Raw genomic sequence first — 16,040 nt, 5'->3', positions numbered from 1 at the left:
CTCAGTGTCAAGAGAAGCCAATAGGAGCATAGTGTGCACATGAGCCACTGCTTTAATTACTGAAGTGGCTCTACATCAACTTAAGTAGACTTAATTTTGTAGTGTAGACAAATCCTTAGTGTTTGCAGATCTGGGGCCTATTTAAGGCAATTTCAAGGCAGCTAACACTCTGATCTCCAGACATGTGTTCACTTGCATACGTCTTCCATGCTACTTTGAACATGTCTGTCTGCTGTTGGCAAACATCCGTTGGCTATTGATGTGAAGTTACTTTATCCACTTTTCACAATACTTGTTTTACAAGATTTAGGACAATTTGGTCTGCTTGGGCTACATGTTGTGAATAGAACACTCTGGAGCAGATTAATTTTGGAAAGCTACAGCTAGCAACAGAGTATAATCAGCTAACAAAAGCTGCTTGGATACTACAGCACAGCGATGGATGGGTAGATGTTACCTAGATAGATGTTCTGATGGCTTAACGCTTGTACCTTGAACTTCTTCGGAAGAGCTTGGTTTGGAGGTGTGGTTTGTTTGGAACCTAACAGTACTGGGATTTTCTGTATCTAACCTCAGTTGAATTGATCTTGTAGTAAAATCCAGTTATTTTTCTGAGTTGCCTTTAGACTCATTAAAACCTTTGCTCTAAATATTTAATGTTGTTAAATAGGAAAAGCAACCAAATGCACAAATACGATGGTGGCAGATGTTAAAAGGATGAAATGAGGATGTGAATGGAACATGGTTAAAAATCATGAAATACAGCAAAACTCAGGCTTAGTCCGCAGAGAAAGGTCAGTTTGCATTTAAACAGAATTAATGCCTTGCAAGCTATTTTAACCCTACATAGGAAGAAGCTATATTGATTAGCTTGGTGACCATATTCACTCAAGCTTGTGCCACATGCACCAAAGCCAGATTTTAAAGTAATTACAGGTCATTTAAATATACACTTTCTGGTGTGACTGAGGCTGAGCTCAACATGCTGGGATCTGAGGGATCAGAGAGAAGAAATGGGGGAGGGATAGCTCAGTGGTTTGAGCACTGGCCTGCTGAACCCAGGCTTGTGAGCTCAGCCCTTGAGGGAGCCACTTAGAGATCTGGGGCAAAATCAGTACTTGGTCCTGCTAGTGAAGGCAGGGAGCTGGACACACAATGATCATTCAGGGTTACTTCCAGTTCTATGAGATAGGTATATCTCCACACAGATAGATAGATGTACTGGCTCAGTGCAGCTCTAAGCTAGGGCTATGGAGGACCATTGGGTGGGAGAAGACTCTTTTGAGGAGCTTAGATTTTTCCAGTCTCTGCCATGTCAAGAATACCATAAAGCAAGAGGAGAATGTTAGGTATAGAAGTTTCAGTCCCACTGCTATTGTCTTGTGCTTTTGAAACATCAGTTAAGGACCCTGTTCTTCATGTCATGCTGCTCTATACAAGGTGAGTAGCTAATAAAGTTAATACCATCCATGATCTGCTCATATGTAGGGGACAAATAGCTCAGTGGTTTGAGCATTGGCTTGCTAAACCCAGGGTTGTGAGTTCAATCCTGAAGGGGAGTATTTAGGGATCAGGGCAAAAATCTGTCAGGGGGTTGGACTAGATGACCTCCTGCGGTCCCTTTTAACCCTGATATTCTATGATCCCAGAGTTGGCTATGAAAGCCAATCCTGGGTGAATTATGCCACACTGGTTTTGTAGCTGTGCTCTCTCCAGTTCAGTATTGCATGAGCTGAGAGTGTTTCAAGCCTGGTTACTGAGATCCCAGAGGGTGAAATTTATGTTTTCTCCTGCCATCCCTCTTCAGTCTGTATGTGAGATATTTGTGGGAGAGAGTGAAGTCATGTGATGGTATTGCCTTCAGAATACTGATAACAACCAATTCCTACATGACTGTTTGATAGAACTGTAGGACAGGAAGGGACCTTGAGAGGTCATCTAGTCCAGTCCCCTGCAGTCATGGCAGGACTAAATACTGGAAGCAGATGATGCAGTACCTTTGGTCTGGCCAGTGTAGGGATCTGAAGGACAGAGAGCAACCTGAGGCTCAGTGCAGAGATAGTGGACACTGGTTGGGTGGTGATGGTGCACCCCATCAAGGGTGTGCCACCTTTTTTCAGAGTTTATTAACAGTGTAAGGATACCTCTGGGGCAATGGAGGATCCAAGAATCTCAGGTGCTGCCAGTGGCCAGAGTACCATTTATTTTCCTCTGCAGTTGGCACAACCCAGTGGCCATTCTTTTGACACATGGACCCTGCCATAGTTATTGAAGGTGGTGTTAATCTTTAAAGCCCTCTATGGGTTTGGTTCTGGCTTTAACTGCCTGTGCAAACCCTCCCTGCCCATGTACCACATAGAAGGTAAGATTAGCTGTTCCAGCCTTGCCGCCCCTCAGTTAAACAAAATACTGCTTGTATTGCTGCCTGCTTTCCAGTGACAACATCGATATGTAGAGGTAATTGAGCAGGAAAGCTAAAAAAATACCAAATACTAGGCTCCTTGAGGAGACAATGGCTGGGTCATCAGCGGGAAGAAACTAGGTGGCTGGCTGTTGCCAGGCTAAGGCGGGGATCACAGGAAACTGTAAAACCTCTAGAAGAAGGCAGCGCTTGGATGAGCCAGGAGAGGCTGGGTCAACGGAAAAACTGCCAGGCTGGGGAGAGCCACAGAAGTTAGAGATAGAGGGAGCATGCTGCAAGCAGAGCAGGCTGCTTCTCCTAACTCTGAGATAGGGAATAAGTCAGATCCCCCTGAGCTATGGCTAGAGGGGTTAAGCTTAGGGAAGGGAGTATGCATGTAGGACCCTCTGTTTTTCTGTATACCTTGGCCCTGCATGCTTTGTACCTTTGGGAGAAAGTAGAACTATTGCTTTGTTTTGAAGCAGTTGGTTTTGTATCATTTTAATCAGTTGCTGTTGCAGGTACCTGAAGGGGAAACCTTCCAGGGTCCAATAGCAGATAAACCTGCTGAAGTAGTTATGGTTAGTACCCAGGGGGATGTAACCCCAATCCTGGTCTGAGAGATGTCAGATTGAAGAATTCCACCCCAGGAGAGGTAAAGGCCTGCAGGGGTGCTCTTGGTGATACCCCGAGAAGGGACAATGGTGCATCTAGCTTGGTAACCATCACACAGGCCCTGACATTGGATCATAAACTCTTTGAGATGGCTAGACTTCTGGGATGAAATCCTGACCCTCTGAAGTCAGTGGGGGGTTGGTGTAAGTGTTCTATATTTCTTATAGGAGTACAACTTCCAATGATTAGAACTGATAATAGAGAACCTAGTCCGTGTATAATACTGTGCCTAATTATAAAATAACTTTTTGACTCTGGCTGCAAATGGAGCTCCCACCACTCTCAGATGTATGTAAAAATCACTCTAAGGCCTGGTCTACAGTAGGTAAATAGGTCACTTAAGGGTGTTAAAAATCCACATCTCTGAGGCCATGTCTACACTACAGCATAAAATCAAAATTATTAAAACCGGTTTTATAAAACTGGTTTTATAAAATCGATTTTACGCGTCCACATTAGGGCACATTAATTCAGTGGTGTGCATCCATGGTCCTAGGCTACCATCAATTTCCGGAGCAGTGCACTCTGGGTAGCTCAGTAAAAGAATGAGACCAATAACTTCGATTTCTGTCCACACTAATCCTAAATCGATATAGTAATATCGATTTTTGGGTTACTCCTCTCGTTGGGGAGGAGTACAGAAATAGATTTTAAGAGCCCTTAAAATCGATTTAAAGTGCCTTGTAGTGTGGACGGCTACAGCGTTAAATCGATTTAACGCTGTAGTTTGGACCAGGCCTGAGCAATGCAGTTAAACCAACCTAACCCTCAGTGTAGACAACTCTAGGTTACTGGGAACATTCTCCCATTGACCTACCTACTGCCTCTTGGGGAGGTGGATCAATGACAGACGTCGATGGGAGAAGCCCTCCCATTGGTGTAGTTAGTGTCTTCATTGAAGCACTTCAAAAATAGTGCAGCTGTGTTGCAGCATCATTTTAAGCACAGACAAGCCCTACCGCATGGCCTGTTGTACCTCATTGCCTAGTCATGCTGATCACGATAGACAAGAGCAAATAATCATCAATGGTCTACATTAGCTAGAACTTTTTTAACCAGATAGCACTTTACCTACTCAAAATCACCCCTTTAACTTCCGCTGCCAGGTGTCTCAACAGCAATTTTAATGAAAAGTCCAGTCAAATTATCAGAACATGAACACATACCTGGCACCTCTCTGGCTGTGTTAGATTAGCACATTTTCTGGCTACTTTGTCTGCAACAGCATTCCAGAAAAAAAAAAAAAAAAGCCAACCTGTTTTCTGTTTGAATCGAAGGGCAGTCAGCTGTGACCTTCTCTGAATAAAGGCAACTAATGTAAGTAACAGATTGTCTTAAAAGCTGCTGCTCCCTGAGCCTTGATAATTGTATTCAATGTGCTGCAAGGCTCATCACCAGACAACATTTAACACACAGCTTATTTGGTCTAGTTATTGAGTCTCAGTACAGGTGTTCTAGGCTGTTCATTGAACTGTCACAGCACTGAGAGGAAAATGCATTAATTGTAAATTTGGAAAAGGTTAGTTAAATCTTTTCTGGGGGTACTATACTGTCATTAAATAGCACAGGAAGAGCAATAATGGATAATAATGGCCTTCAGAGAAATTAAATTGAAGCTGTTTTATAGCAGCACTTAGCATTTATACAGTGTTCCACATTCTAAGTGCTTTAGAAATGGGAACTAATTAATCCTCACAACACCCCAATAAGTACATATTAGTATTTTCATTTTACAGAATGGGAAACTGAAGCAGAAAAGTAAGCTCTTTTGGGAAAGGAACCGTGTGTCTCAGTACAGCACCTAGCACATCAAAGTCCTGATTTGTGCCTCTGGGCCCTGCCCAAAATAAATGACTTGTGCACGGCCTCAGAATTCAGGAGTTCCTGGCTCCTCCACTTTGTGCTCAGATCACACCTCTGTCCCATTTTAGGTGTGAATCTCTGGAATGATCTTTGGGATAGAAATCTTTATTACACCCATGTTACATGGCTAGGATGATATTTGAGATCAAATCTTGCAGTCCTAAATCCTGAGTAAGAGCTGCAGGATTTGATCCATTGTGTAGATAACTGGGGCTAGTCAGTAGCCATTACTTGCAGAAAGGTACTGTGGATTTTAATATGATGTTGTTTGTTAAAGCACAACTATAGACAAATTAGAATTTTCTAATACCATTTTATAATCTTCTCATGTCTTTTTGCTTGCATAGAAATGATACAACAAAGGGAAAATTAACGAGAAAAGGTGGGCGAGGTAATATCTTGTACTGGACCAATTCCTGTTGGTGAGACACAAGCTTTCACGCTACACTGGGCTCTTCTTCAGTCTGTGAAACTACGGCTATGTCTACACAGCGCACCTTACAATAGGACAGCCGTGCTATTGTAACATGTGCTGTGCAGCTGCTCTTTATCGCCAGGAGAGAGCTCTCCCAGTGGCAAAATAAAAACCACCCCAAGGGGCGGTAACTTCGTTGACAGAAGCAAGGCTCCCGTCAACAAAGCACTGTCCACACTGGTGCTTTTCGTCGCTAAAACTTGTGTCATTTGGGGGGTGTTTTTTCACACCCATGAGGGACAAAAGTGCCAGTGTAGATGTAGCTTTTGGGCAGGTCTACACTGCAAGGTCTCCCATATAGCCACTTTTTGCTGGAGGGAAGAGACCTCTCCTGTCAACATAATTAAACCACCTCTAATGAGTGGTAGCCACTATGTCAGCAGGAGAGCCTCTCCTGCAGCCATAACACTGTCCAACCAGCATTTTTGTTGGTGAAACTTATGTCAGTCCAGAGTATGTTTTTTTTCACACTCAACTGACACAATGCTCTTGTAGACAAAGCCAGACTCAGTGCCACAGCTAAATATAAGGTGGAACAGATTGTTTAACATACATAGTTAACACATATTTCAAGGGACCATTCAAGGTGTAGTGGCCCATTAACACCCTTCCAGATGGGGAGGGGAAGGGTTGTTAGTAGGTTATATATTGTTGTAATAAGTCATAAATCCTTGAAACATGTGTTGTGAATATTGCAGAGCACAGCTGATCAGACCAGTTAAATATCCTTCCTTCTATTTTCAAGCACTGCTGAGTATAACAAAAGCTCTGCCTCAACAACAAACATTGTATTGGTTTCCTCCTAGTCATTCTTGGCTTCACTGCTTTACATAAACACACACACCCACCCCTTCTCTAGTGAAACAATCACATCCATACACGCTGGTCATCATCAGTAGAAATTTGGCTCATGGGTTTATTAGATTATCTAACATGTCAGAGCTTCCACTGAAAATAGATTAAAACCATACAACAAAAGTACTAAAACGCTCTCTTTAATGTCTGTAGTTTGGCCATGGTTAGCGCACCACCTTATTCAGAGAACTTGCTCAAGTGGATTTTTGAGGGATTATACCTGTCTCACTCATTTTTCCTGTTGTATAACGAATCTTTTTAAAATTCATCGGGTAAGATGTCTTGGGTGAAAATCCAAGCCTGTTGAAGTAAGTGAGAAAGTTTTGCCATTGACTTAAATAGGGCCAGGATTTCATCCTTTGTTTCTAAACAAACTGCCTCCTGCTAGTTGGATTCTGCTCCCATGAGCTTCACCTGCACCAGGCAGTGCATTGGGCCAGGATGCTTAAAGGCTTTCCAGTGATTTATAGCATTTTTTCCCCTTTTTATCTTTGCTTCAAGATACCAGACCCTGAAATCATGTAATTCTGATTCCTATCTTGTCTTCTCCTTTTAAATTCCAGTCTGATTTTAATAGTTGCACCTCAAGAACTGATAGTTGGAAGTAATGCTATTCTCCATCTGAAAACTTGTCATTTGAGCAGTTCTAGGACAGAAAGCATGCATCTGTACTTGTAGGTGCAAGTGACATGGCAGTTGCTAAAGTCATGTTGGTGAAGTGGAGGCACAGGAAGAAAGCAAAACAGTGAGCAGCAGCCAGGACCTGCACTTATGGTAGAAAGGGGGCAACGAGGATGGATTTGATCTTAACTTAGACAGAAGGCACGGCTATTGATGGTTTATGCCTGAAGCATAGCATGCTGGCCCTTGACACAGCCTTCCCCCAATTGCTGGAAACCTTAGACTCCCAGGATCAAACCTCATTAGCCACTAAAAATAGACTGGTCATTAACTCCCACTGAAATCAGCTGGAGTCTTTCCTTCAACTTCAATGGGAATTGAATTACACTCTAGAAACTAAAAACTTTGAACTGATGTGCATGTTGAAATACACTTCAAGTATCCTCAAGCAGTTACAGGAAACTTGCCCCAAAAGTTGATTAAAATACATCCATGAATTAGAGTAGCTTCCTTTGTGTAAGAGAGATATTAAGTTTAAACATTTGCAGTCAAGGAACACCTGTGTATTTCATAACTAAATCAGGCATATGAAACAGATGTTTTCAGTGATGCACCCCTTTCTCTCACTCTATTGCACATAACAAATTAAGCTTCCACAACAAATACAGAAAAACTTGCTACATCAAATCCAATAGTAAACATCCCCCCATTGATAGATCCATAATGCAGAAGCCTTTTCTTATATCCTTACCAAGCAGTTATATTTGGGGAATAAGATTCATTTTCAGAGTTAAAATTAATCTCTGCAACACAGATTCCATTCTTCACCTCTGAAAAATATAGTTTTTTCAGTAAAATAGCTGGTTTCACACAAAAACAAATGAGAAGTCCAGTGGCACCTTAAAGGCTAACATTTATTTGGGTATAAGCTTTCATGGGTAAAAAAAAAAAAAAAACAAAAAAACCCACTTCTTCAGATGCCTGTTTCACACTGTCATGAGAAACCCTACTGCTAAAGGGGTTTGGCTTTGCATATGGGAATATGCAAATTAATAGTTCTGAAATGCAAAGACCAGCTAAGCAGGCACTGGGCTTCAAAAACCCTTCTGTGTCACATGGACTTCTCTGTCCTGCTCTTGCAAGCAACTGCACCTGAGTGACATCACTGAAGAGAGGGTGACGTCAACCACGTGCTGGAAAAGGACACTGCTGGAGACTCAGCAAGCCCTTGTGTGCTGTTTACAAAAGGGCCGGCTTGGAGGGTGAGAAAGGAAGTGTGGGCAGAGTCTCTGAGGGCTGCTGAATTTCAGAGGCAAATCTTTTATGAGCTCAATGAATCATTCTGGTGATCTCTGTAGTTGAGAGTTTCTTTCAGCGTTCCCCAGTCTCCATAGGATGGGCTAAGTAGGGAAAGTGATGGAGCTTTAGAGGGGTTGCTGGAGAAGAAGGGGTTTCCTCTTATTTCCTGCTTGCTGCTCAGTGCTGTCTGGAAAACAGATTCCTGAAGGCATTGTTGTAGTTTTTGTTGAAAGCCGTATAGATCAGTGGATTAAAAAAGGAATTAGAATATCCGAGCCATAGAAAAATACTTTTCCAAATGGGTGGGATGTCACAAGAGCAGAGAGGGTTGATGAGTTCAGTGATGAAGAAGGGGATCCAGCATAGTACGAAGACTCCAATAAGGATGCCCACCATGAGGACAGCTTTCTTCTCCTTCTGCTCTCGCCACGTGTCTCCATCAGTCTGGAAGGTAACAGTGGCATGGCGGACTGTGAAGACCATCTGGGATTGTTGGGAGGCCTTCACCTGCCAGACGTGAGCACAAGCGTCAACATACGCACCCTGCCTGCTGCTGCACATCACCACATGAGGCATATTGCATGCGTCAGCAAACAATCTACAGTACAATTGCAGTTATATGAATGTGAGCGGGCACACTGAAGTAGTTTGGGTCAGCAGTGCAACTTTATCCTATTTAAGAGATGTGAGGTATATGTCCCTGTTTTGGGTAATAGGAGTTTTGAATAACTGAGGTTATAAATGGTGTCAAGTATCAGAGGCGTAGCCGTGTTTGCTGCTTTTACTGATCCAGGCTAAGAGTCCTGTGGCACCTTGTAGACTAACAGACATTTTGGAGCATGAGCTTTCGTGGGTGAATACAAGTGGGTATTCACCCACGAAAGCTCATGCTTCAAAACGTCTGTTAAACTATAAGGTGCCACAGGACTCTTTGGTGAGGTTATAAAAATAGCAGTGATAGTGGAAACTGCATATGCACAATTACTCCCACTATCACAATCCGACTATGTATATTTCACACAGTTAGCAGGATCAGAGCAGTAGATCTCTCTCACACACAGCCCTGCCTGCTTCTTCTGACTCTGCTAGTCTCTGAGCGGCATATGATGGGGGAAAGGAGAAAAACATACTAGGAGAGCATACAACATACATTATTGCCAAAAATTGTCATATAGATCATTAATACTCCAGCAAACCACGAGTTCAAAGCATCCAGCTACCATTAGGAAACAATTGGCAAGGTTGTGTAGGTGCTTGCACAGACACACATTTCCTCCAAGACTATGTCAGGTTATTTTCCATATTCTGGGTGGCTGCCTACTGACCCTCCACGCCAATCTCCTAAGGGGCCAGACTCACCTGTGAAACCCTCAGTCATACAAGTGAGCACTGACCCACAGGATTTCAAGGGACTACTTCTCTGAGGGTATGTCTACATCTAAAATTTTGCAGCGCTGGTTGTTACGGCTGTATTAGTACAGCTGTATAGGGCCAGCGCTGCAGAGTGGCCACACTTACAGCAACCAGCGCTGCAAGTGGTGTTAGATGTGGCCACACTGCAGCGCTGTTGGGCGGCTTCAAGGGGGGTTCGGGGAACGCGAGAGCAAACCGGGGAAGGAGACCAGCTTCGCCGCGGTTTGCTCTCACGTTCCCCGAACCCCCCTGCAAACCGCAGGGAAGGAGACCTGCTTGCACGGAGGTTCGGGGAACACGAGAGCAAACCGGGGAAGGAGACCAGCTTTGCCGCGGTTTGCTCTCGCGTTCCCCGAACCCCCCTGCAAACCGCAGGGAAGGAGACCTGCTTGTTCGGGGAACGCGAGAGCAAACCGGGGAAGGAGACCAGCTTCGCCGCGGTTTGCTCTCGCGTTCCCCGAACCACCCTGCAAACCGCAGGGAAGGAGACCTGCTTGCACGGAGGTTCGGGGAACGCGAGAGCAAACCGGGGAAGGAGACCAGCTTTGCCACAGTTTGCTCTCGCGTTCTCCGAACCACCCTGCAAACCGCAGGGAAGGAGACCTGCTTGCTCGGGGTTCGGGGAACGCGAGAGCAAACCGGGGATGGAGACCAGCTTGATTACCAGAGGCTTCCTCAGGTATGCTGGGATACCTGCTTATTCCATGGAGGTCAAGAAAAGCGCTGGATCACCAGCGCTGGATCCTCTACACCCAAGACAAAACGGGAGTACGGCCAGCGCTGCAAACAGGGAGTTGCAGCGCTGGTGATGCCCTGCAGATGTGTACACCTCCTAAGTTGCAGCGCTGTAACCCCCTCACCAGCGCTGCAACTTTGTGATGTAGACAAGCCCTGAGTCACTGCTCACCAGTGTGAAAGTAGAATGAATTATATAGTAAGAATAGAAAGGATTAAAGAAATGTCGTCTGTACCTTTAAGCAAAATTGTTGGAATGTTGCAACCAGATGTCAGGAATACAGACATTAGCATAGAACAATTGCACTGTTTAAGGGCAATTGGTAAAGCATTAGCCTTAGATTGATAACAGTTAGTAAGGAAATAGGATATGCATGCTGTGCCCCAGGCGAATTTTACTGTTTTGATTTCTTTGTCCCTTTGTCTAATTCCCGCTCTTTTATCTGTATAAATAAGACTGTTTGGGCCTTGCATGGCCACTCACATATTCTGAATGCTATTGGCGGAGCGCTGCGCTAATAAACAGAGTGGTCTGACAAACTGTGAGTCCCGATTCTAACTTTGACACCAGCCTGAGCCAGAGATTCACAGTCAGGCTCAAAGTTCCAGCACAACATTTCCACTAGCACCCAATGACTGCACACTTGGCCTGCAAGTCTCCCTTCTAGACCTTAGAGCTCCACAGTCCTGGGCAAGTTTCCCCCACAGGGCTGGGCCAGAGCAGGGTCCCAGGGCCATGGACATCACAGCTGCCACCCAGCCCAGGCCAGCTGGCAAACCCTGAGCTCAACCCACCTCTAGCCCTTCGGGGGCGACAGGAGTGATGGAGTTGCTCTTCCGGGATCCCATGCGAAACTTGGCCGCCTTGTAGATCTTCCAGTAGACAAAGAGCACGACACAGAGCGGCAGGTAGAAGGCGCCGAAGGTGGAGAAGACCGTGTAGGAGGGCTCCTGGCTGACCTGGCACTCCTGGTTGCCCTCGGAGTAGGTCTCCCCCCAGCCGAAGAGCAGCGGGGCCAGGGCGATGACGGCGGAGAGGGCCCAGGTGAGGGCGATCATGGCGTTGGAGATGCAGCGGCGGAGGCGCAGGGTGTACTCCAGGTGGCGGCTGAGGGACCAGTAGCGGTCCAGGGCGATGGCCGTCACGTTCCAGATGCTGGCCGTGCAGCACAGCACGTCGAAGGCGATCCACACGTGGCACAGCGCCCGGCCCAGCCGCCAGCGCCGCCCGGCCAACTCGTGCACCAGGCTGAGGGGCATGACCAGCGCCGCCACCATCACATCGGAGACGGCCATGGAGGCCACCAGGTTGTGGGGCACGCGGTGGAAGGCGCGCACCCGCAGGATGGTGGCCAGCACCAGCACGTTCCACAGGAAGGTGGCGGCGGCCAGCAGCGCCAGCAGGGTGAGCAGCAGGACGCCGAACACCGACAGCGGGGCCCGGCCGGGCAGGGCCGTGGGGGGGCCGCCGCCGCTCCGGTTGGCCGCGGCTGCCCATGGGGTGGCGGAGAGGTTCAGGAGCCCGTCCATGCTGGCCGCCGCGTGGGAAGGGCGCGGCAGAGAGCGGCCGCCAGCTCCCGCCCAGGCGCGGCGGGGCCGTGGGACTCAGGGCGCGGGCGGCGGGCTGGGAGCCGGCTGCGCCTCCGTGCCCGGCCCGAGAGGAAGTTTGGGGGGACGTGCGGCCATGGCGCTGGGCGCCGGCGGGAGGGAGCGTGGCCGCGGGCTCCTAGCCTGCCCAGGGGACGGGAGAACAGCCCCGCTGGCGCTGGCCCCTGCCTGCCGCGGACACCCCCGCACCCCGCCGGCGGGACCGTCCCCGGGCGCCCGAGCCGCGCTCCCTGGTGCAGGGCTGGGAACGGCGACGAGCGCAGTCCGAGCCGGCGGCGGGGCTTTATCAAAGAGGAGAATGACTCCGACGTCAAAACGTGGCCCATCAGCTGACGGCAGCCCCCCTTCCCTCCAGTCCTCCCCGGGCGAACGCACCCCTCGCTCAGCGAGAGCCTGCTGCCTTCCCCGGCCGGATGGCGGCCCCTGCCTGCCTGCCTCGCTCGCTGCCAGGTGGAGGAGGAGCCCGCTTGGGTTCGGCACCTGCTGCTCCTTGCCCTGAAAGTCTCCAAGAACAGCCCAGGCTTCTTGCAGAGGACTGCACCAGCAGATGGTAAATCGATCCCCGAATTCCCTTCTCTGTGCTCAGCTTAGCGCTTTCACTGCTGTTACACACCTATTCATCTCATGTACCTATTACCTTGTTCAGATAGGATGCTGCTCTGCACCTGTTCGTATGAATAAACCATTACATGCCTAATGGTTTGGATTGCTCGAAGAAAGGGGGTTATGTACAGTGAGGGATGCATCTTTCATTATAAAGGAGCAGGTATCCATGGCTTAGATTTATAAGCACTTTAATCAAAGCTTTGTTCTACCAGCAAGGTGCATATGTGTGTAACCAACTGGTCAGGTGGGTTACCTGTGCATATATGAAAACAGAGTATTTCCAGTGGGCTTCAGCAGAGCAGAGATAGATTAAAGTGGTCTCCGATTTCAAGTGCATTGGTAAAAGGAGCTGGAGAATAAGAGCTTTTCAAAATCATGCTTAGTCATTTCAGTTTAAAGATGTTTATCTAGAGATTAGCTATAGTTAAGTCAACTCAGCCTTTCCAGTACTGCTTTTCTGCTAAGTGTTTGGGGCACCCATCATGAAAACATCCCACTTCATTTATGCTTTTTCATGGACTTTAGTTTCCCCTGTTGTGAAATATAATTTTAAAATTCAAAAGAATTACACCTAGATATTTTAAAAACTCAAAAGTTAGTGTATTCCTCCTGGCAATGTTAATATACCCACATTGAATGTGTCTCACAGTACAGCATGAATCTAACAAGCCAACTAATACATATAAGGGGTCAAGTGACTGTTTCTTTCAGAATCTCACCTTTTGCATATCCAAACTTTTAACTACTAATTAGCTTTTTATTAAAGCTAAACAGAACACTTCTTTGACTTCTACTACAAATTATTATTTCTGTAACAGTAGTGATTATAAGCTCCAAATGAAGTCAAGGCCCCATTGTGCTAGGCACTGTACAGACACATAAAGAGACAGTCAGTACCTTAATCAGCTTACAAACTAATCGGACAAGACAAACAGCAGGTGGGAGAAAGGAAATAAGTAAGTAAATATTGAGGAAGGGTGATGTTTACATTTGTGACCTTAATGCAATTCAATTGGATTTAGGAGAAGAAATAAAGATGTAGCAGTTCTGTAAAAATACACAACTGGACATTACCACAGGCAATAGCATAACTAAATATCAAATAGTTCTTTGGTACTGCACATTTTTAACCTCATAGAATTTTATTTTCAAGCTTGCAGTTACTCAGTAGTTACTGAGGCAGCTAGTAAGGGCAGTTACTGAGTAAGCTGTTACTCAGTAAGGGCTAGAGACGTGATGTTTGATGTTTCAAAATTCAGCCTATTTGTATAACACTCTTTTAGGAGGCATGCAGGGTTTTGCTTCTCAGTGCTGCCAGGTAAAAGAAACACATCAAGAAAAAGTTGGAGAATGTAGGGTTGTCGTGGTGTGGTTTGGAGGGGACGGAGGGCACTATACCACACTTTTAGAGGCATACCATCACTTTTCTCCTTGTGCCCAGGAATAAGCACAATGTTTTTGATGGGAAAAGTCTCTCTTTTCCACGCACAACTCAAATATAGCTGAATGGATTTTGCACAGATTTATAAAGCATCTCTTTTGGAGCTGAACCCAATCCCAGAAAGTTCCTGATCCTGCAAGATGCTGAGCCTCCTCAATTACCATTGACCTCAAGGACTTGAAGGAATCACTTAACACCTATCAGGATCAGGCCTATATTAATTAATGGGCCTTTCCCAACAAACTGCACAGACACAAAGCTAAAGCTAAACAATATGTGGTATGTGCTCCTAAGAACAAAATACTGGTGCTATTGCTTTAGGAAGAAGTAAACAAGAGTAACCATGAGAAAAATTGGAAACCTAATCCATGAAAGCTGAAGCATAAATCTAGATGAGATGGGTTCAGTGTGTCTTCTCTCTGTGCACTAGGATTTTCACTATTGTATTGACTGGACCTCTCACTAAAGATATTAACAGATTCCTGAGGACTGAATGGATCTGGAAAGAGGTAATTGAAAATAGCTGTTTCATCTGGAAGTCACCTGGTGAATCCATCCTGACAGAAAACTTACTTTAAAGGACAAAATCTCCCCTGCTTTACTCATATGAGTAATCCCATTGATTTTCAGTAGGGCTGCTCATGTGATTAAGGTGAGCAAGATCTGTGGAATGGTCAGGGTCTCAGTAAAGCCCTTTGTGGGGTAGTGTCCACCTCACAAAAACAACCACCACAGCTGGCACTAACTGACATCCTTGATGCCAGTGTCAGGTGAGGTCCAAGACTGAACTACCTCTCTGAAGCCTAGTGGCAGCCCAGGTAACTCAGCATTGAAACAAACTGGCAGGGCAATGAGGGAGAAGCTTGCTCATGACCGCGTATGCTGTACTATTCTGTGGATGAAAGAAGAACTCCAGAGTTTGTGGATGTGGTAAATTCAATGAGAATTAAAATGAACTTTATTTATATATGTACTGTATATACATTCAAACCAAAAGCTTCACTAGGTATAGTTAAGATTGCTCTGCTGTATCCTCTATTAATGCAATTACCGAAAAATACAGGAAATCCCCAGTTAATACTCCAGTCACATCCACATCAACCTCAACTCACATTCTTTACCAGCAAAACCTGATACCCCAAACACTCACAGACTTCCAGCCCCACAATACATTTTTGTTACAACATTGTACTCAGCCACAATGCATGCATCTGATTCTTCACAGTCACAATAAAAATCACAGCCTGACCTCAGCTAGATGAAGATAAATTACCTGGAGTCATACATGTATTGTAGCTATAAAATGTGTTATTTGCACGTGAAGTAGTACAAGTTTGGTATCCCAGTTCAGAGCTGCCTGCACCTTTAACCTCCTGCACTAGTCTGGCCAAATGCACCTTCTCCCAGGGTGAAATCCCATGGTTCTGCCAATCTCAGACTGGGTCCTGGGGTACAGTACTCTGTGTACTATCCATGATTCCTCAGCAGGCCAAAGGAGTCAAGCCCTGCAAGCTGTGACCAGTGTGTGTATGCAGTGACATACAATAGCTTTTCCGCAACAAAGTACAGTATTGTTCACTCTCAACAGCACAAGAGCAAAAGGTTTTTAACACAATAGTCCACACGTGTATCTGTCTTATCTAAAGCTTAAGTAGGCCTTGCTTCTTCAAACCCTTACCCCACTTCTGGGGTTGGGATTCAGTATGCTTCTCTGCAGAACCTGTGTCTCTTTGCTCTGCTCTTCCAGGGGTTGCTTTTTTATCCTTTGGAAGTCTGTCTCTCATAAACCTGGTGTGACGATGCTGCCTCTGGGAGCCAGCTGAGGTCACTCAATGAGGGTGAACTGCAAACAAAATGAGGCAGACAAACCCCAGAAGCTGGTGGATATTCCAGTACTTAGATTTACCAAACCAGCACAAAACAACTTCTATATTACCTCACTGGTTATTCAGAAGTCCAAACAATGCAGTTCCCTTAAATTACCCAGCCTCACGCCTCCATTCAGACACACGTCAGATATCGTCAATCTATCCAACTACACATTCAGC

General features: G+C 45.9%; 1 protein-coding gene across 1 annotated transcript; it reads right to left on the bottom strand.

Moving 5' to 3' along the window:
- Positions 1-7,832: 7,832 nt before the first annotated feature.
- HTR5A (5-hydroxytryptamine receptor 5A) lies at positions 7,833-11,867 on the bottom strand. The gene is made up of 2 exons (XM_030549294.1): positions 11,133-11,867; positions 7,833-8,696 (listed from the first exon to the last, which is right to left on the bottom strand). Exons 1-2 carry the CDS (start codon positions 11,865-11,867, stop codon positions 8,367-8,369), a joined length of 1,065 nt encoding a protein of 354 aa, XP_030405154.1. The 3' UTR covers positions 7,833-8,366.
- Positions 11,868-16,040: the final 4,173 nt, after the last annotated feature.

Source organism: Gopherus evgoodei, chromosome 2 (genome assembly GCF_007399415.2).
Source record: "Gopherus evgoodei ecotype Sinaloan lineage chromosome 2, rGopEvg1_v1.p, whole genome shotgun sequence".
NCBI classification, from domain to species: Eukaryota; Metazoa; Chordata; order Testudines; family Testudinidae; genus Gopherus; species Gopherus evgoodei.
This window is presented reverse-complemented; position numbering and strand designations above follow the sequence as displayed.